This window comes from Sylvia atricapilla, chromosome 8 (genome assembly GCF_009819655.1).
Source record: "Sylvia atricapilla isolate bSylAtr1 chromosome 8, bSylAtr1.pri, whole genome shotgun sequence".
Lineage (NCBI taxonomy): Eukaryota > Metazoa > Chordata > Aves > Passeriformes > Sylviidae > Sylvia > Sylvia atricapilla.
Genome location: NC_089147.1, coordinates 133,899 through 155,886, shown reverse-complemented (window position 1 = coordinate 155,886; position 21,988 = coordinate 133,899). Strand labels below are relative to the sequence as shown.

Here is a 21,988-nt window from a genome sequence, read left to right as displayed (position 1 = left end):
CATATTTAATTCACACAATGAAGTGCAGCAATATACTTAGCTTTAGTGGAATGTTGCTTGCATATGAAAACCAAACCAGGTTATGAGTGTAATAAAGACAGACTTCTGTTTTACTCAGTGTTTGGGATCGTTGTATGAAATGTTGCTAAGAACTAAGCTTCTGCTGAGGCATATTGGAATTTTAATCCTATATAAAATCTATCTTTAATTGAATGCCTTTTAGGAGAAAAGGCAAAAGCTGACTGTATTTAAATGCTTTAGAATGGAAAACTATTATTTCCAGAGAAGACATTAGTACAATGCCAGTTGAAACAAATGTTGTTCCATAGTGGTATAGAGAAGCTACATTAGCTCCACCCTATACAGGCCTTAGCTATAGAAATATATGGAATGGGTCATCCATGGTTCAGTTTTACTTCGAAAATAAAATAATTTTTCACAGAATAAAGACATTTTGTTTCTATCAGATTTTTTCCTACTTTCTATGAAGTTAATTTTTGAAGAACTGTATTGCCTTTAAAAAGAGTGGGGCTACCTGAGATCCCTGAGGTGACAGGTAGCAGTCCCTGAGCAGGACCTTGCTGACTTGGAAGTCAAGAACCGTTCCTGCAGCAGCTGGAGACACTGGAGGATCAGGAAAAGGTGACACAGACCTAGAGCACAAAGCATATCCCGACAGCCTGGCAAGTGCCAGAGACTGGTGTCTGTGTGATTGCCCTGCTCCCGGGGAGGAAAGCTGCAGCTCCCAGGAGGGGACCGTGTCCCTGAGCCCCTCTGGCCTTGGCTGCACTCCTTGCCTCCTCCTCCTGCTGTGGCCCTCCGGCACTCACACCACGGGCACTCGTGCTCTTTGTTTGCATCTTAAAAAAGCCCTTTGGACCTTTTCTACTCGGTGTCCTTTGCGGAAGAGGAGAGGTTAGGAAGCATCGGATCCTTTTCTGTTTTCTGAGTAGAAGGATGTCCAGATTCCATTGCCCTGATTTCATTTTGGGATGGTAAGATCCAAAGAGAGGAGTTAGTCTACAAATAAAATAATGAGCTGCACATGTGAGAGCTCACTGCAAAAGACTGTACAGCTTTCTATTTATCTCATAAAATTTCATGTGGTGACTGCCTTTTACAGTGTAATTTTGGCTTGAACTTTTGCAGGGCTCAATCTTAAACCCAAATGTTGATCCATATTCTAACAAGCACGTTCTTTACTAGTAATCCTGTGTTATCTGTAGCAGAACAATGAGCAGACTTTTTTACTGTATACGCCTTTTTAAAATGTTTTGGAAATACTGTGAGATAGGAAGAGTATGGTATTCAGTGATTAATTGTATGCACCTTTTTGTGCTAATTAGTCCTTTACAACAGTCAGATAAGACTTGAAAGTGAAAATTCTTGCATTTAAGACTCAGATTTTCTCTTTCAAGGATATATTGACCTAGGTTAATCACAAGTTAATGGTATTACATATATTAAATCATGAAGAATTGGCAGAAGTGCTACTGTTTAATTAAAAGCAACATAATTATTTTTTCTCCTGAGAAGGCGAGGATATGCAAAGTATAGCTCTGTAGTACCAAATAAAGCACCAAAAATTAAGCAATTGCAAAGAATATAACAATGTAAAAATGGCTGGAAACGATGTAAAAATGCACGGAAAACAGTAAGAAACAGCAAGCTGTCTCTATGAGGTGTTCCTATCTTTGATAGAAACAAGGAAGAATAGAATCAGTGGGTATCTTAATCTTAAAATGTCTCCAGTAATGATTTTCAGGAGGAGGAGGGTACATTTTTTTCCTACTTACTGGTCAGAGAGTACATTTTAAAATGTGTGAACACCTTGACACATTGTCATAGTGAGCCAGTCAGACCAGTATCAGCCTGGGAGCAAAATATTGCAGGGTTCCCAGGAGTTGGTTGTTATGTCTTTCAGTGTAACACAGCAAAAAATTTTAGAGCTACAAACAAAACTAGGGGCAAGGAAGAAGGCTCTCTTTTTTTCTGAATTGTATGCAGTGGTTAAAGGGACACATTTTTGCAGTGTGTGCCAAGAACGTGACATGAACATTTTACCATATGCAAAAAGTAATTTAGGCAACGGATGGTTTTAAGACCTTAAAATTTCATGAATAAAAGGTGTGAACACTGCAAAAGTCAGCTTGCCTACACTTGTTTGGGAGCTAATAAACAGCATCATGTGTCCTTGAATTTTCATTTTGCCACCAAGAGAATGCCTAGAAATCACACTCCTTAAAAAAAAAGTTTTATACATTGTGTATTGTTTGCAAAACTAGCAATGTGACACACCACCACATTCTGCTTTGTGATCGTTGCATTGTAAGGATGTAACATGGAGAAAGATACTGTCCTTTCCACAAACCTTCCATGGCATAGGGGGATAATTGCTTTGTGTTTTTTCTTAAAAACGTCAGCAATACTTCATTGAATCTACTTGTTTTTGATGGAAATAGCTTTATTTTTTTTCTCTTTTTTCTTTTCATTATTTTTATATAAATGATAGTTATCATAAGAGTTCCTGTTGTGTTATGAGGTCCTGTTGGTTCCTTTGGAATAACAGCAAGAAAGGCACTGACACTGAAAGCCTTGCTAAAGGATTCACTGAGTGAAAACCAGAAAATGGAAATGAAACAGCAATCTTAGGACCCTTCTGGGGATGGAAACTTCATGTTTCAGCATGAAATCAGTCTCCCCTTTTAGGTCATGACATGCTGCCCAGACCCATCTGGGAGGATTCCAACCTTATTCTTGACAACTTCAGGGTATGTCCAAGTGAACAAAGTTCCCCCTCTTGTGCCTGCACAACGCTGGGCTCTCCACCTGGCACACCACAGCTCTCCCCACTAGCAATGAGCCCACACAGGTGTATTTTTTAAGGCAAGTGCATCCTGCTGCCATGGCAATGTGCACAGGGTATGGAGCGGTCACTCAAGCTAAGGAACAGGTCTGTACAGCTCTTTAAACTCTGCTCAGGTTCTGTTTGGAATCACTATCTCCTCATCACCAGATCTTCTGTTTTGGCCCACCAGAGCTGCTCTGCATTAATAGTTGTGTCAGTTCTTTCTTGTGGAAAAACTAACAAACAAATCTGTTCTTAAAGTTGTATATTCTTGAGAAAAAAACCCTGAACAAACAAGTAGATTTGGGCATGGGGAAAAATACCCAAAATAGTGTTCAAAAATCATTTCAGTAAGAGATAAAATGCTGAGCTTTAAAAGTAGATTGTCTGAGCTATTTTTCATACTCTCAAATCTAGAGAAAGAATACATTTTAAAATCTCATAAAATCAGTTTGCCTCATCACCCACTAGCAGGGATGAAGGTGAAAGCTTAGACTGAATGTAGTGTTGGTGCACTTTAACAAAATGTTCATGTTCTTGCTCTGGCAGCAAACAACACAGCTTCCCTGGGGATTCCTTGCTGCTTTTTGAAGATACAAATGTCTTCATATACAGATCTTGTTTCTCCTAAACCCACAAGTGCTGCAGAGCACTGCTGGAGGAGATGCTTCTTGTTCAAAGTGCAAAGGCGCGGAGAGTGGCAGAGATTGTTATTACTGAAGATCAGTTCTACCAGAAATTCACCATAAACCAGATTACTCTAGCATAGCTCTGATGCAGATTAACTTCTAAATCGTTTGTTTGTATCTCATTACACACAGGTTGCTCCTTTTGCAAATATTTTTGCCTTGGGTTTTGGTAAAAATGCATTTACCACATATCTGAGTTTCTTTCGCGTTTGATTAATGAGACCTTGCCCTTGCCTGCACTGAACCATTATTGCCAAGGCCTCTGAAAGCCAAAACGCAACTAGCAATCCAATCAAGTTTAAGAAACACATTTCCATTTCTGATTTTGGATGAAATATTAATTCCTGCTTTTTCTTTGTTTCCTGCTTTCTCTTCCATTCATTTCATCACTGGGTCCAGAGCACCACCCCCAGAATAAAACACTTCTGATATTCCCCCTCTGGTTGCTCTTCCCTGCAGAACTGACATCCCACTCAGAGGAGACTCCTTCCCCCAAGAAATGCACTTGCAAAGGAGAGAAGTGTTGGACAGCGAGATGAGATCTAAGCCTCAGCAGGTTGAGCATTCACATATGTTTAGAGTGTCCATGATATTCCAGCCTGAGTGTTCCTACAGAAACACACAGGGCAGATGTATTTGACATATTTGTTCACAGTCAAGCTAGAGGAATAATATACAAATTATATGGCTAGAACATTTCTGTTTAATTATGACCTCAGTGAAAATGATTATCCAAGAAAACAGAGTCATGAACATTAACAATAATTCTCATCTCAATTATTGAGAAATGTAATTTCAAATGATTGGTGAAGAGAAGATTCCTAGAAAACTTATGATTATGTTCTTTATTATAATACTTAGTATTATAGATGGTACTATTTTTCTCTTTATTACATTATATTAAAGTCTCGTTCCTTTTCTATGTCACAAATAGTTAAAAATCTGTAAAAGAATTTAAGGGCCTTTCAGCAATTTGGCACACCAGTTTTATCTCAACTATTATCTAGCTACATCAAGATATTAATGTAGTCATCTCTCTTTAGTCTCAATGAATTACTATAAAAATGTCAAACAATTAGATTATATTGGCCAGCACAGCCCTGTTTGATTAAGTACAGCTCTAGGCCATGTCCCTTGAATCACACTGATGAGGAAACAGAAAGGTTTGTGGAATTCCAGTGCAAATTTATTTCAATGTACATCCTACTTGAGATTCTAATGCCAGTACTTGCAATGGTAATAACCAAAAAATGCCAAATAGGTATTTTTAGATGGAATAAAAGTCAATGTCATTCAGGAGAAATACCAATGAACTCTGTTGGAGAAGACAAAACCAAAAACTACAAAACAGCACAGAAGCCAGTGTGCTGGTGCAAACAGATGCTGCCCAAGGGCACAGATGTAGCTATACCAAAGGAGCAAAACAATAATTTCTTTTACTTATGGGAATAGTAGTGCTTAAATTCTGTCTCTACTGGACCAGAAAATGTAGTATATGCTTTTGTGTCAGGAAGACAACTGGTGTATAAGTGCTTGATAGGGATATCTGGTCAGAAATATCTCCATGTTGGCCTCTGTGCCATTCTGGTGGTCACTAGGACTGTGCATTCCTCTTTCTGCATACACAGCTGTGGATGCACAGTTGCACATGCAGGCCTGTCATGGAGTGGCAAGGGAGAAATCCTTACAGATGAAATACCTCTCAATTTTCTGGTGCCCACACAGATCACATGTGATGAACAGCTGAAGTTATGCTGTTATAACTTAAAAGCTGAAACCAGCTTCTGTTCCAGACATGACAAAACTTCAGAAGATGGTTATGTCAGTGGTGTTTTGCTACAGCAGACACGCCATAAGCAAAGCACACTGGCAGTGTATCCCCATGGTGAAGTCTCAGCTGAAGAAGTCTGTTCTCGCTCTGTGCCTGCACATCTGTATCCACGTGTATCTGAGCTCCTTCAGCAGCAGTGCAGGAGAAAGCATGCACCTGTGCTTTAATAACCAGTCAATATTTCAGGGCACATAAACGTGCCTTCAGTTCTAACTTGACCACATCCTTAAAACCCATGCTGATAACTGTCACTGGATCCACATGAAGACACTGCATTTGGAGGCCTGAATTAATATCCAAGAGGGACTTTAAGAAGTTCTTCCTGGTGACCTTACAGTGATGGGTCCACACACCAGAGAAGAAAGTATTTACACTCATACTGATGAGTGTAAGGATGGCTGAACTCCCTCTGATACCCTATTTTGGGAGAGCTTCCAGGTCAGACAGTGCTGAAGCACAGGTTGGAAGGCTTACAAGGTTGTAACATGACTAAATTAGCATTCCAACTCAAGACGATATGTTTTTAATAATTATGGCAACGATCTGTACGCCCCACTCAACTCTGCCCTGAGTTCTCTGCCTACAAACACGTACAGCTGCAGCCTTGCTGACAGCCCAGCCACAGCAGCTCTGCAGAGAGACACATGTGACATGTTCCTTGAATGACTGCTTAAGGCAGGAAAATTCTTAAGAGGTTGCACCAGGGACTAATGACAGACCATCTCTTTTTTTTGTTTGTGTTATCATTTTGTAGCAGACTTTTGCTGCAGCTCTTTACTGCAGAGCTTTTAGAACCACACACTTTTCCTGGACAGCTATGTACAGCTCAAATTATGTTCTTGTCCTAGAATATCATCAATAAATTCACCATGATTTTTTCCTTCTCACATTTTTCAGATTACATAAATTTTAGCTGACCAATTCTTTTCATGCTAAAATATATTATGAAATGTCGTTTCTGTTATAAAAGCTAATTGATAGTGTGATTTGTTATGTTGCTGAGACATAATTCAGAAAGTTATTTTAAAGCTCTTGATACATGGAATAGCACTAACTGCTTAATATTTCTTGTATGAATGAATACAGAACATGGGAATGATGTAGTGCCATGTAGATGAAATATTTTCAGAAGCTCTTATTCTTGTTGTTTGGGCTTGTGCCAATGTCATTTGACGAGAGAGCTCATATGTCCTAAGGTGTATCTACTGTAATTTATTTCTGGGTCATTAGCTGGTAGGATTTTTTTTTTCTCCAGGTTGTTGAACACTATACAATATTGTAAAAATTAAGAGCTCATAGTCAAATAAATGAATATTAAAGAATACCCAAAAAAAATCAGATAACTATTTTTAATTTTAAAAAATTAATTTAATATTTTAATAAAAACAGTTTATTCCTTAATATAATAAAAATAATTTCTCACTCTTGTGAAAGTCCAGATGGAGTACTGCACCTAGTGTGTGTATATATATACTTTTCTTAAAATATGTCAGTACTTACTAAGTTTTTAAAGGATTCACAAAGTTAAAAAAAGCTTGGAGCACTAACTGAAATTTCTGAACTGTATATTCTATTTTCCTGACAGTTATTCTAATACCAGACTGTTCACATCTGAAACAGGAATCAGCAGTATGTATCTCAGCAATATTAATCTCAGCTCTCCTTAGATCAGTGTAGGTATACCTAGCATGAAAAGATTGACACAAATTACATACGAATAGTGTTGGGTAAACCATAGAGCACACAATTAAAAACTGAAGGATGAGTTTCAGGAAGATCTGAGGAAGCACCAACAGTCTGCTCTTCCATTTTGTCTCCAGGAGAGCTGTGAGAATCTGCTTCCACTATAAAAATATATTAAAAACCATTGTTAGTTCTGAATATGAACTAAACATAAGAATGCTGTACGTGCCATCATTTAAAACATCTTCTCTTTGATTAATACTTATGATTATTTTAAATCTAAAAAAATATTAATAACTGTCACTATATTGAAGAAGTATTTTCTGAAAAAGAAAAACAGAAACTAGGGAATATTTCTGATCTGAGTTCTTTCTCTCTTCAATTCTATGTCAGTGCAAGCTGTAAGTAAAATTTATTTTATTAAACCTTATTTTAAAAGAGAAGTCCTGTACATTGAAAAATAGCAGTACAATTTTACAGATAATATATTACAAATTGTTTTACTCAGAAGTTCTTCCCTGTTCTCCAACAAGATGCCAGCTATTTCTTATGTCTAGAATTCCCTGTACAATGCAGACTGTCTAAAATCACTGCAGATCTACTGATCTTTTTGCAGTTTATAATCCCATACCATTTATACTGTTTATGTGGTGCTCCTGACGTACCTTGTTACCTTTTTAAAGTAGTGTAACAAGGTACATCAGGAGCACAACATAAAACACTACTTTATTTGTTCAGTGGAGAAGAAATTTTAGATTTTGGTCAGCTATGTCAAAGCCTTCCCAGAATTTTATTTATATAAAATGTAGCTATTCCAAATGTGATATTGTATCAGTGGTCTTTCGACTCCCAGCTCTTCTAAGACATTTCAGAGAAAATTTTAATGACTCACCTGTAAAGTTTCACTTATACCCATGAACTACCTATCTACAGGTTCTTGTTACTATTTATAGCCAGTCCTTCATACTAAGCCTTTTAATTCTTACTTTCAATGGAATCCCTCTTCCCGTGACTTCTGCTTCTCTGAAGAATATGAACTGTCTGCCCAGTCGTTTTACCAAAGCTCAGCAAATCTGGAAAGAAATGTTAGCTTCTGTGCGTTTTTAACGACAGGTTTGAAAAACAAGAATGTATCAATCATACAGCCTGGTGCTTTCACATTTAAAACTTAATGAAAAAGAATACCTTTACAGTTTTAAGCAATGTATCTGTGCAAACTTAAGCTAAATCCAGGGGATTTTTTTTTCACATATTTTATGTCACTACAGATGGCCATGACCCAGGGCACTGCTTCTCACCATATAAATCCTCTTCTTACCATATGACCATAAACAAACACCCCACCACATCTGTTTTAGGTAGGTTACCATTCTGTATGAAAGATGAACCTGTCAACCACACGGTGGCTCCTGCATGCACTTCACCTCCTATGGAACCTCCAGGCAGAATTTAGAAAGGAGCAAGGAAAGAGAGGAGACAGGCAGACACACATAGTCCCTGAGTGCACACACACCAGTGCCTGAAGCAAAACACACACAAGCTGAGACAAACACAAATCACAAACACAAAACACCAACACTTACTCTCAAACAAGGTCTCCAGCCTTTCTGCATTCTCCTCCAGGCTCGTGTACCACTGGGGGGCTATTACAGAGCCCACACCTATAAGGCTTAGAAGCATTGCTGTCTCTATTGGTCTCTCCAGAGCAATACGTAGACAACTAAAGAAGATTATAATTATAAGATCAATAGAAGAAAAATGAACAATATATAAAACAATATAACCAAATATACAGCTTTTTAATAGAAGGGGAAAGAATATCAGAGTGTATTTTCTTGTATGCTGAGCATCAAGAGTTTTCCAACATTCATAGGCACTTCGAATTTAACACAATGAATTCAGGCAACCTTCTCTCTCCATTTTTTCATGATGCAATTTTACCACGGGTTTTACTCTCTGTCATATTATCATAGTTCTGGACATCTCCAGACATCTGAAAGGAGTAGTAACACCCTAACTTTTACAAAACACTGCAGAATACCTCTTATAAAAGAGTCAAAATATTGGGAGTCAGGTGTGAAAAGACACGTTTAGACATAAAATATTGCAAGAACTGAAACCTTGTTCTTCGTCCTAAGTATAGTGTTGATTTGGAAGCTTGAAAGCAAATCATGTGCAATGTGAGATTTGAATTTTTACTGTTGCACATTTCAGTAAGTATTATTGGCATAATTATTTTAGTAATAAAAGGGGAGTGATACTCTAAGGATGAAACTGCAGGAAATAGGAGGTTGCATTTTGGTTTCATTCAGATCTGCTTTTCATAGTAATTTTATCAAAAATGATAATTAAAGTTTTCTGCAATCTTTTGGGGAGATGATTGTAGACTGTCTATGGAGATTATGTGACTAATTTTTAAATTAATGTTATGCTAAATTTTCAGGAAACTTTTGGACTTAAACAAAAATTTATCTTATTGATAAATCCACCAAACTATTAAACTGAGACTTCAAAATTTTTTTAGTTTGAAAAGCTAGTTTAAGGAATTGTGTTTTGGTTTACTTTAGAAAATGGCTGTTTGGGATCAAAAAGGATATAAAAAAATACCAGAGGTTTGTTTATACACTCAGATATCTGCATATTCACAGATGTACATGTGTGTATAACCTACCTTACAACTGGATTTAACTTAGGCAATGTTGAACCAATTAAACAGTATTTTTAAAGATTTTTTCCTATTTCTTCTTCATGGAATGAACAATTAGAAAAGTCAAGGATGTGCTCTGCTCACTTGCTGCCCAGGCACACTGTTGGCTCAGGCTGGAGGGCCTTTCTGCAGGGCTGCTCTCCAGCCAGCCCTCCCCAAGGTTACACCTGCATCCAGCATTGCTCTGCCTGCCACCAGTGAAGAGTCTGTCATTTGCTCCTGTTAAATTTCATGTCACTGTTGACTGCTCAATGCTCCAATCTATTGACATCCCTCTGCAAGGCATCTCATCCCTCAAGAGTATGATCAGCTTATCTGAAAATTCAGCATGGACTAAATAATGAATAAAATTAGGACACTGTGGCATCGGTCAAGAATTCATAATGGACATGCAATAAAAGAAGAATGGAAACCCTACCAACTGTCAACTTAAAAGCAACAAAAATACTGAGATACTTTTAAAGATTAAAAAAGCAGCCATTAATATGAAAAAATCTGAACAGGCTATTTAACATGCGTAATTATTTAAATAAAAATCTGTCTGATTGTTAAACTTTTCCATGTATGACCCTCGAGAGGGACTCTTAGCAGATATCTGTTAAAGGAAAATTTTATACATTATTCTAGAACATTTTGAGAATCTTGCTCTCAGACTTGTGAGGTGTGTGTGTAATGTTTCTGAGTCATACTTTCTTACCACTGCCTTCTAAGAGCGCTTTCATCCTATTTAGTCCTATAAAGAAGCCCTTTTACTTCAGAAGTATAGGACAGTTTTCATAACTCAAAATTTTATCTTTGCCTTGAAATAATCTGCCTTATTGTGGACTTTACTGAAATTGACTTCACATACCTTTTGTGGACATCAGACTTTGTAATTCTTTGGTAACTTTGCTGTGATCGTACCAGATCCAGAAGAATCACCAAACGGCATTCTGGAAAAAATATAGCAATGGCATTTGCACTAATAGTAACACCCAGCACAATAATTAAAGTAAATTAGGTCTTTTGTAAGCTAATTACTTTCTTGAACACAGTCTAAACCACTAGGATACAATTTTCATGTATGTTATGTAAATGTACACTAATAAAGTCATCCTAGCATTATTTCATGTGATTTTGCTACACTTTTCCATAGTGTTTTGCAGGTGGTTTCTTTCTATGCCACATTAGCATAATTGGTAATGAAATCCAGATACAATCTTAACACAGCCAATGAATGATCTGTATCACCCAACTCTAGTTACGAATTCTTGGAGGAGTTTATGGTATGCAGGTATTGACATTTTATAGAACAGCTCCTCTCCACAACTCATAACCAAGTTACATCCCTAATGTGCCACATTTTCCTTAAAGGTCTCCAGTGAAATAACTCAGAATACTCTCAGAATTAAAAGGCTTTCCCCACTGTTTGGTTTGCTGTAGCTTAAATCTGTTACTTATTCTTCTAACCCAAGTAGATGAGAAGTAAATTACTTTTCTGTCTGGAAAGTCTTTGACACACTTAAAACTTTTATCATGTCTCCTCTCAATACATCAATATTTCCTCTGGAAGTATGTTTTAAATGTATCAATGCACATACACATTTATTAATAAATCTAAGCACACGAGCTGTGGTACAGCTTTCTGACCACTCCTAATGTTCTCCAGCATTAACTTAATCTGTGTGGTCAGTATTTTTCTCCAGTTGAGATCTTTGGAATACTACATAGTGTAGAAAATTATTTCACACAGCTTGCACGTGACACTCTTGTATAGCTACCCCTATATAGACCTTGAGGGTTTTTTAACACTAGCAAGGGTACACTGTTGTTTGGGGTAGGTTTTGTTCCTTTTTACTCTAAATAATTTTTTCCCCATAAGTTACCAAGGAGATTAAGTGTCATACTTTAGACTATTTACAAAACAAAAGGGTGGTCGAAGCTCAGAGGGGGATGGATAATGTGAGTTTGGGGAAGCCTGGCACTCTGGTTTTGGGTGTTTGGGGAAAAAGCATGGCTGGGTTGGTGCTCCTGCTGGAGGAGTTCACTGCCTCTGGAGGAGTCCAGTCCTGGGAAATCTGCCATCATCTGCTGGCCCTAGAATTCCTAACTTCTCTGCCACCCTGTGAGATCTGGGCCAGCCCTGCTGGGGACACCTGCCCCTGCCCTGCCCTGCTGGGACACCCTGCCCCTGCCCCTGCCAGGACAGAATTAATCCTGGCATATTTTAAGAGCAGGACAAAGGGCAAGGTTTAACAAGTTTCCAAACATTGCCAGACCTGTAAATATCTGGTCTATGGATATCTGAAACATCATATTCAGAAATGATCCATGTATATAGAAAACTTATTTCCTTATTTCTTGTAATATTTACACGTAGATTTTTAAATCACTTTTAAAATCAAAGCTTCACAAAGAAGCTTCCTGTTGCTCTACAGGGCTGCACAAGCTGATGTGTGCTCTCTTTCTCACTTTCACATGTCAACACAATATAGCTACCCTGACAAATTCAGCACAACTCTGAAATCAAGCTTCTTCCAGATGTGCAAGGAAAACAGGAGGAGAAAGGAAGATTGTGAATCTGAAAAACCAGTCCTGAATCTAAGCTTTATGCTACAACAGAAAGACTAACTAGTTGTGAAAAAACATAGAAAAATACCTTCTCAGAGTCTAGAAATGCTCTGTAATACCACAGTAATCTTTCAGCATTAACCTAGCCTTGTTGGACAATTCTTGTTCACCTCAGAAAATAAGCAAGAAACTTAGGAATTTTAAAGTGGCTCTACAGAGACTGTTCCTACCATTAAAAAATACCCTTAACCAAATTCTAAATTCTAAAGAAAACCATTTGATGAGGACTTGATTTTTGAAACCTAAGAAATTACAACACATGGACATGAAGAAAGACTAAGCTTATTTGTGAGGATTAACAAGAAAGGTGTGCAACAGAATAAAACTTATATAATACAAAGGTTTTCTGACTAAAACCCCCAGATTTAGAAAAAAGCCCTTAATTGCCAACATCAATACAATGATAATGACACATCTAGGAATAAAAGTTAGAGTAATTAAAAATATTTCTCAATTTGCTTATCTTACTTGGGATGTTCATAGCAACCAACCAATTAAGCAACACATGAGACATGAATCTCTCCATCCCATAGAAGAGAAATGCACTACAGTTTGTCAGCAACCGCTCCCATTCAGCTTGGCTGAAAGGAGGAAGAAGAAAAAAGTTACTTTCATGTTACTGTTTTACAAGAACACTTTTCAGAAATTATCCCTAGCAAACACTTCAGTGCTATTTACTCCAGAAATAATTATAACAGAAGGCAGCATTCAAAGCAAGAAGACAAACATGGCTGCGGAATTCTGTGAGAAGTGTAATGACTCATATGGATTATTAATACTATGCTCTTGTATTAAAATGAATACTCAGTAGCATCTCATAGTGAGCAAGAGGCATATTGTACTTTTAGATAAATACCAGCCTCTCAATAAAAAAAAAAATTAAAAAATCATTGCTCTATATATTGTATAGCTTTAAAATACAGTCTTTGTCTAACATTCAAAAGAAGTAGTTGCATATATACCCACCAGGACATGAGCAATTAGTTTTTGGAAAGAGATGTTGATAATCAGGCTAGCTGGCAGCAAAAACTGCTATTTGGTAATAATGATCTTTGCCATTGTTATGAAAACATACTAGAGTACTTGCTCAGTGGTATTAGCTAAATAGAGAAAATTCCAAAGGGCTCACTGCTAAACTAGCAGTTAGGAAGGAAGGTCCAGTGATGGCCATGGTGTATCACAGGGCTTGTCACTGTTTGACCTCTTGAGATCCCTTCTATTACTCTATGGCTATGACCTTAAAAGTAAAGTATTTCTGTAAAGAACAAAGAGTGTTTATGGGCAGACTCCATAAACAGTGTTAGCTTCATGGTCAGTGTTTGAAATTGGAAACTGTGTGATGTACCTTGACAGCCTCTGAAATCTGCACTCCCATTTACAGGTGACTGAAGGTTCATGGAGAGGCTTTGCTTTTACACTTGGATTTACAAACAATTATGAGCGAAGCCACACTTTATTTATTTACACTTATGCTCACATACGTGTATTCATCCAAGACTGCACCAGAAGACTTTCTATCGAAATTAGATTATTTACATATACAGCAACTCTGACAAAACTGCAAAGTGGCTAAATCACTTCGCAGCACTTTATTTCAGATCCCTAAAAGATTCTGTCTACAAACCTAGATCTGTGTTTGATACAGCAATGGTTTGCTATGTGTTTATCAGCTCAGCAAAAATGTGACCCTATTTTATGAACAAAGTCTCTGAAAACAAGCGCAATTTTAAACAATAAATATGGATTAAACAAGAAAGCAGATAGAATACCACAAACCTTGGAGCACACATATTGCCAATGACACCTTCCCACTGCAGTGTAAATCGGTCATGGTATTTTTCTAGTATTTTCTGTATTTTTTGGGAAGGACTTGAAGCTTCTGTAACAACAGAATTTCATCATTATGAATGTAACATATCACAAACTACCTTGGCCAATCTCAATTTCAGTAATTTTAAAATGACACTATCATATTTAGGAAGTTTTAGTTCATCATTAGATTTCATGTTTTTTGAAACCTGAGTCTGGCTTTTAAAATTAAAATAATTGTGGCATTTTCAGAGTAAAATTGGGATGCCTATTTGAAAGGTGTCTTGTAGGCAAATCCGCGGACAGCTGGGACAAGGAATTCTGCCAACCTGGATCTTCTAGAATATGTGGGTTTATTCCAGGGTCGTGGGTAAAAGGGCCTTGCCTTCAGCCACCAGCCTGGGCTGGAGGGGAGTCCCAAAGAGAGAGGGAGAGAGAACAGCAGGGGGAGAGCTGAGAGAGAAGGGAGTGAGAGAGCAAAGGGCAGGGGGAGAGAGCAGGAGAGAGCAAGAGTAGGGGGAAGAGGAAGGGTAAGAGCGAGGTCCTTGTTACAATCCATTATATCTCCTTTTGTGATGAATATTCTAATTTTCAGTGACCAACCAACACAAGACACAAAATCTTATAGAATTTACATACAGCCTATAAGAACTACTATATCATCATACTGTGTTATATTTTAAACTCTAAAAACTACTCTTTAGACTTCTGTTTTGCTACATTGACCTTCGGATCCCTTAGCTAGCAGAAAGGGTTCTGCTCAATCCAAAGGGATTCTCCTTCAGCTAGACCATTGTTTTCAGGTTATAGAGTAACTAACACTCAGAATCCTATAACTCAAAGTCAGCTTTCATTTCTATCCCCATTATAGGTTTCATATTTTCAGAATCTTTTGCTAAGCAATCATATTTATAAGGTTTCCCTGATTCATCTTCCCCAACAGTGTCTCATAGGTTAAGGACACAAAGAAAAAATTTAAATACCCTGAAAAAAGGGTAAGGAATTGAAAACCAGTACTGCTCATACGGTTCTGTTGCAGAGGCTCAGAGAGGACTTAAGTGGGTGAATAAACTGAGTTTCCAGAGTCCTGATTTCAGAAAACAAGACTCCAAAACCACCTCTTCTCTCCGAGAGATTTAATGATAAACATTGAATGATAGCAAATTTTCCCCTTTTGACTACATTTTCACACTAGTATAAGTTAAATGATACTACAGGACAGCTGCAAACACATGGAGACACATTCTGTCATGCTACTGATTGTTCTGTATCTTCTTTTCCATTGTGCTTAGACTTGATAACTATTTCAACATCTGAAGGGAGCCAACAAGACAGATGGAGAGAGACTATTTACAAGAGCATGTAGTGACAGGACAAGGGTGAATGGCTTCTCACTGAAACATAGTTGGTTTAGGTCAGGAAGAAATTGTTCCCTGGCAGGGTGGGCAGGGTTGGCACAGGGTGCCCAGAGCAGCTGTGGCTGCCCCTGGATCCCTGGCAGTGCCCAAGGCCAGGCTGGACACGGGTTGGAGCAGCCTGGGACAGTGGGAGGTGTCCCTACCTATGGCAGGGGGTGGAATAGATATGCCTGTAGGTCTCTTCCCACCCCAAACCAACTTCTCTTTCTGTGATTTAACTAAAAAAACCTCCATTAACTATTATACTGTTTCACAGATGCACCATTTACAGGTGATAAGCTGGGCTGTGCTGATGAAAAGGAATGCTTTTTTTCCCAACATCTTGATATCATGACTTCATTGTTTGGTAGAAAACAATTCTAAATTCCATGGGTAGATTGTGAATAAAATATTATTTAATATATTTTACCTGCTTCTCTCCCTTCATTATAGGGGTCCACAATATCTGATAAACAGTTAAGCACAAATGATATTCAAACAACAAAAGAAGGAAATTCAGCTGAAATGTCTAGCCAGTAGGTTGTGAAAGGATACATTTTAAATTACGTGTATCAACAGGCAAGCAATTAGAACGTAGATCACGACTAATTGGTGCCTACAATTAAAAAGAATACATATTCTGTTATGTGTTAAAGTTTCAATTAAACGCTAACAGTATTGCACTCTTTGTGTCAAACACCTAAGAGAAAGACACGTCAAACAACTGATGAAGTTTTGAATCTGGGTTTAAAAGCATCATGGTACTCAATTGTCAGTGGAAATTAATAAACTATTCTGCATTAGCTACAATGCATATACATATATTACACATATATACACGTGTGTGCACATAGATATATATGCAAATATAAATATAGATTTATAAAAACATATCTATTCACTACATAAAATATTTTGTTGCAGAAATTATTCTCAGTAACTTTAAGCAACTTCCTTTGTGGGTTATTAAATATGTCCCATTTATAAAGTGTGATTTTTCAAAGAAAAACTCCTTGCAAAATCAACAGGAAGTAGGATGCTTATGGACTAATATGACATTCCTTCCCCTTCAGAATTCTAGAGCACATAATGAGCTTCTGTGCCATCCACTTTCACACTTTTCTATGCAAGTTCTATGGTTATTTATGAAAAATATATGGAGTTCACCATCTGGACATTCTTTTTCTGAGGCGTTTTTGTGTTTTTTTCTTTAGACACATCAACCTTTTTTTTAAATTCAGCTTCTGTGAAAATGAAAAGAAAAAAAAAAATTAACATATAGGCAGTTTTAGCAAAGAAATGTCCTTGAAGGACTGCGTGTATTTAACATGATGAAGTAGTAGTAGTAATAGTACTATTAGTAGTAGTAATACAAATAATAACAGCAGATTGAAATAAAAAAATAAAAATTAATTTCAAAACACAGCAAGGTAAAGATATTACCCCAACCCTCTTGCCTAAAAATAAAGGCTTTAAAGTGGAAAACAAGGAGGAGATGTCTCTCTAGAAGAGCATACTTTCATGGTACAGAGTGAGATTTTCTACACTTGGTCTATTTTTTTATCTTGGACCAAAAAATTTCAAAAATTTTATGTGGTTTTCTCTACATATGAGAAAAATGCAGCTTAAAATTTTTAACTTTATTTATAAAAGGTTTCTTTGATTCATACAATAATGGTCTCCTGCCTGCATTTATCCCTCACTTCTAGCTCTAAGAAATGAGTTTTAAGATGCCATAAGGAGAAGTTTACCAACTGTCCAACTGCCTTACTTAACCTCATTTGGCTAAAGAGTTTATGTAGGGTATGAGTGTCAGCAATAGGGAAATCTTCTTAAAGCCTGTGGGGATTTGGTTTTGCCCAGGTGTAGCACACGAACTGAGAGGAAAGTATTTCAGTGTAAGATTTTACATCTGGTATTTTAAGCAAAGTCTTACAGTAATGGTAAAGAAAAATTACAGATGTGTAAATTCCTACTTCCTTTTTTTTCATTGAATCTGAAGATAGCTTTGAAGTTTAGAAGTTTAGCTTTGAAATTTAGATTCCAGTGTTTTACATAATTCTTTAATGTATCAAGGTTATTTTAAATTAGCTACCACTGCACCTATAATCAGCTGTAAATTACTAAAATAAGTCTACTGCACTATCTAGTCCACCTAAAATACTGGAAACCTGTTGCATGCCCTTGTCTTCCAGTAAAATATACACCATGACTTGTATTTAAATTTTTAAGTATCTTTTTTATGCATCATTAGGCTAAAGGAAAAAAAACATTTATCTATTAGTACCTGACTCAGTCCAATGCAGTCGATTGTAGAGAAACTGCAGAGAAAAATCTCTGGAAACAGAACTTATTCCTTCCTCTTTAAATATACTCAGAGCTTCCAAAGGCAATTCCATAAATAGTGTATCCCCCAGTAATACCACGTACAGTCCTAAATCCACAGGTGTATCTAAAAGAGATAGAGATGTGAAAGAATATGATTGAGATTTATTTCTCAGCTTGAATATAAACAGTTGCAGTTAGATGTAAAAAACCTAAGTTTTATCCATTGTATGACACATGAAGTTCATTGTACTGTGGATTAAGTTCATTAAGAATGCACAAGTTATATATTTCTTTTTTTATATAACTCTTAAGATGTTCTCAGACTTCTATGCACTTGTTAGCACCAACTCTTCAGAGGGAAAAACATCCCCATATTAATAATCAATTATCCCAGGTCTAAGTCCAGGTATATGCAATACATTCAGGAAAACAATGTTTGGAAATGCAAAATTGATACAGCAGTGATTGGCTGAACAGAACAGAGTTGTAAAGAAACTCTTATCCAATACTGTGTTGTTCTGTAGAAAAAATTTGTTTATTTAGGAAAAAAAGTACTAAACATTATTACAGCAATATTTCTGTTCTACAGAGAAACAGCAGGTGCATGGGAGATAATTTCTCCAGTTTTTGTAGAACTACTCTTGAGATGTGTTTAGAGACATTCTGTAGCATTAGGCTTGTATATCAGCTAACAACCTGTGAGAGTCCATAAAGTTAAAGCAAAAGAAAAGACAAAACAGAGAGGTCTACTGACTTAAGAAAGTTCTTTATTTTAGCTTTTCTCTTGAAAAACTGATTTGCGGTAAAGACATTTCATTTAGATGTCTACAGACTGTATGGTTTGGAAGACTCTAAATAAATGCAGACGCATTACTCCAGCTCTAAATTTGTCTTTGAAAGTATACTGAAATATTTGACTTGATATAGAAAATAAAACAGAGAAAAACAATGCTAAACCCTTTGTCCCCTCCTTGTTTTAAATAAAATTAAAGTTGCAATTACTGGATTTTGGTATCTGTCCATACACACACACGCACACATTACTCCAGGAAGCACATACCCTGCCTTCCAACTTGTTTGGTGTTCTTATCTTTCATTTTCTTTTTTCCTGTTTCAGCTGCTGAGCACAGGGATTCTCTGAGGAGAGGAAATTCAAGGAAAATGTTACCAGCTTCAATTTCAGTGAAATTTTACACAAAGGACACGCTCTCAATGGAGTTCCTGTCCTTTAGAAATCCCATCTTCAAGCAGTTTAATTATAATGTTGCATCTTGAGCTTCAACTCAAGTGTAACTTCAGCTGGAGAACAGTGCTTGTCAGAAACAGCCATTAATCTACCATATTGCTCAGTCTCTTAGTCTGACATATCCTGAATATACTCACTTTCAGGACATGAAGTATTCATCCAACAGGGTATCCTAAGAACCATTCCTTTATTTGAGAGACTTGAGCCACAGTTCTGTTTTCACAAATGATAATTAAAGTCAATATATTTTACCTGATGGCACAAAAATCAAACTGTGACAGCGTTGGTTTCAGATAGTCTTCCATGATTTCTACTATTTCAGAGAAATCTGATGTCAAATCATCATTACTATCATCTGTTTTCTCTGCTGGAGTCTATCACACACATAGAAACAAAAATTAGAATACTGCAAATCTCCATCCTTGTTAAATACCATTATATATAAAAAAATTGTAGTATGTTAAATCAGAGACTAAATAAAATAATGTGAAAGATCATAAAACAGAAAATCTACAGAAGTTGGCTTCAAAACTACGTTATTTCAATTTTCTTCCAGCATTTTGCAAAATACTCTAATGTAAGAATTACTAGAAGGTGTCAATACTTACTTAAACAATTATTATTATTCACCAATTTCAATGGAGAATGGCAGAAAACTATAGCAGAAAGAAATTAGCATTTTTTTCTTCAAATAATGAGAACAAATTGCATAAGGATAACTGAGAAGTGAGCAGAAACTGTATGATGAACATAGAAGAAGCAAATGAAAGCATATGGAGAGATCAGTGGTGTAAATTTAGAGAAAAAAACTAATCAGAATAAAAAAAGAATTAAAATTCAAGAACTTTTGTTGTATCCTGTATCTATCTGTACTCAAAACTGTCACTGTTCCTTTCAGAGCCTGAACCCAAACCAGAACCACAGGGCAGGGGAGTGCCAGTCCCTTGTAAAAAGTCATTTGCCCAAGCAGAGCTCTCTTGCCTCTTGGCTTTTGCCACAGAGCTGAGGCAGTGCAGGTGGAGGCTCCCATTTTGGGTTTTCTTTAGCATATTTTTAGGGGGCTTGCTCTGAGTGTTTGTTGTTGGGTTTGGTTTTTTTTTTTTTCCTGAGAGGCTGCATTTCAGTCCTGGACATCGTCAGGGCAAATTCCACAGGTGCCTGTCTGCAGCCAGCACCAAAGCAAGAGGAGCAGAGAGGTCCTGCTCTGTGTGGCCACCCAGCTGCCAGCAGTGCCTGCCGAGGGCAGAAGGCACCAAGTTTCCCCTGCCAGCTTCTCTTGAGAGGAAGGCCAAGCTCCAGTTCTAGCCCTTGACCAGGGGCCAGTGGCCAGAGTGTGCCAGTGCTGAGTGTGCCAGTGCTCAGAGTGTGCCAGTGCTCAGAGTGTGCCAGTGCTGAGTGTGCCAGTGCTCAGAGTGTGCCAGTGCTCAGAGTGTGCCAGTGCTGAGTGTGCCAGTGCTCAGAGTGTGCCAGTGCTCAGAGTGTGCCAGTGCTGAGTGTGCCAGTGCTCAGAGCTGTGGGCAGTGCTCAGAGCTGTGGGCAGTGCTCAGAGCTGTGTGCAGCGCTCAGAGTGTGCCAGTGCTCAGAGCTGTGGGCAGTGCTCAGAGCTGTGGGCAGTGCTCAGAGTGTGCCAGTGCTCAGAGTGTGCCAGTGCTCAGAGCTGTGGGCAGTGCTCAGAGTGTGCCAGTGCTCAGAGTGTGCCAGTACTCAGAGTGTGCCAGTACTCAGAGTGTGCCAGTGCTCAGAGCTGTGGGCAGTGCTCAGAGTGTGCCAGTGCTCAGAGCTGTGGGCAGTGCTCAGAGTGTGCCAGAGCTCAGAGCTGTGGGCAGTGCTCAGAGTGTGCCAGTGCTCAGAGTGTGCCAGTGCTCAGAGCTGTGGGCAGTGCACAGTGTGCCAGTGCTCAGAGTGTGCCAGTGCTCAGAGCTGTGGGCAGTGCACAGTGTGCCAGTGCTCAGAGTGTGCCAGTGCTGAGTGTGCCAGTGCTCAGAGTGTGCCAGTGCTCAGAGCTCTGGGCAGTGCTCAGAGTGTGCCAGTGCTCAGAGTGTGCCAGAGCTCAGAGCTGTGGGCAGTGCACAGTGTGCCAGTGCTCAGAGTGTGCAGTGCTCAGAGCTCTGGGCAGTGCTCAGAGTGTGCCAGTGCTGAGTGTGCCAGTGCTCAGAGTGTGCCAGTGCTCAGAGTGTGCCAGTGCTCAGAGCTGTGGGCAGTGCACAGTGTGCCAGTGCTCAGAGTGTGCAGTGCTCAGAGCTCTGGGCAGTGCTCAGAGTGTGCCAGTGCTGAGTGTGCCAGTGCTCAGAGTGTGCCAGTGCTCAGAGCTGTGGGCAGTGCACAGTGTGCCAGTGCTCAGAGTGTGCAGTGCTCAGAGCTCTGGGCAGTGCTCAGTGTGCAGTGCTGAGTGTGCCAGAGCTCAGAGCTGTGGGCAGTGCTCAGAGCTGTGGGCAGTGCTCAGCCAGGGCCAGCTGCCTTTGCTAGCAGAGCTGCCACTTGCAGAGACACCGGAGTGTTGATGCCACTTTCCCTTCGCTGCCCTCTGTGCCTGTGCTGGGGAAGGGCTCACTGCACCACTGTGAGCTTCTCTTTGTTCCCAGGGAGTCCACGAGATTTCCAATGAGTACTACTGTTACTTCTGCCTATTGCTCTTTCATTTTTTAAACTGGTTTTTTTTTTCATTTATGTCTGCTCATACTTGTTCCTCCTTACTGGTGGAAAGGGACTGGTTAAAGCTAAAAGAGATGTTAACTCATTTTAGAGTGTCCATCTCTCAGAATTGTCTTAAACCAAGACGGTCAAATTAGAGTAATTAAAACAACAAAAACTTGTACAGAAAGTCCAATATTATCTGTATT

The 21,988-nt window shown here is 38.4% G+C and overlaps 1 protein-coding gene across 1 annotated transcript in view; it reads right to left on the bottom strand.

Moving 5' to 3' along the window:
* Nucleotides 1–7,021: 7,021 nt before the first annotated feature.
* Nucleotides 7,022–21,988, bottom strand: part of CFAP46 (cilia and flagella associated protein 46) — a 72,146-nt gene continuing 57,179 nt past the window's right edge. The window contains exons 48-59 of the mRNA XM_066323370.1: nt 19,401–19,522; nt 18,963–19,039; nt 17,862–18,026; nt 16,742–16,818; nt 16,130–16,190; nt 16,005–16,040; nt 14,145–14,247; nt 12,837–12,949; nt 10,609–10,690; nt 8,635–8,771; nt 8,038–8,124; nt 7,022–7,212 (exon numbers count right to left, since the gene is read on the bottom strand). Coding sequence (XP_066179467.1) covers nt 7,076–7,212; nt 8,038–8,124; nt 8,635–8,771; nt 10,609–10,690; nt 12,837–12,949; nt 14,145–14,247; nt 16,005–16,040; nt 16,130–16,190; nt 16,742–16,818; nt 17,862–18,026; nt 18,963–19,039; nt 19,401–19,522 — 1,197 coding nt within the window. The 3' untranslated portion in view covers nt 7,022–7,075. The remainder of the gene's footprint in view (nt 7,213–8,037; nt 8,125–8,634; nt 8,772–10,608; nt 10,691–12,836; nt 12,950–14,144; nt 14,248–16,004; nt 16,041–16,129; nt 16,191–16,741; nt 16,819–17,861; nt 18,027–18,962; nt 19,040–19,400; nt 19,523–21,988) is intronic.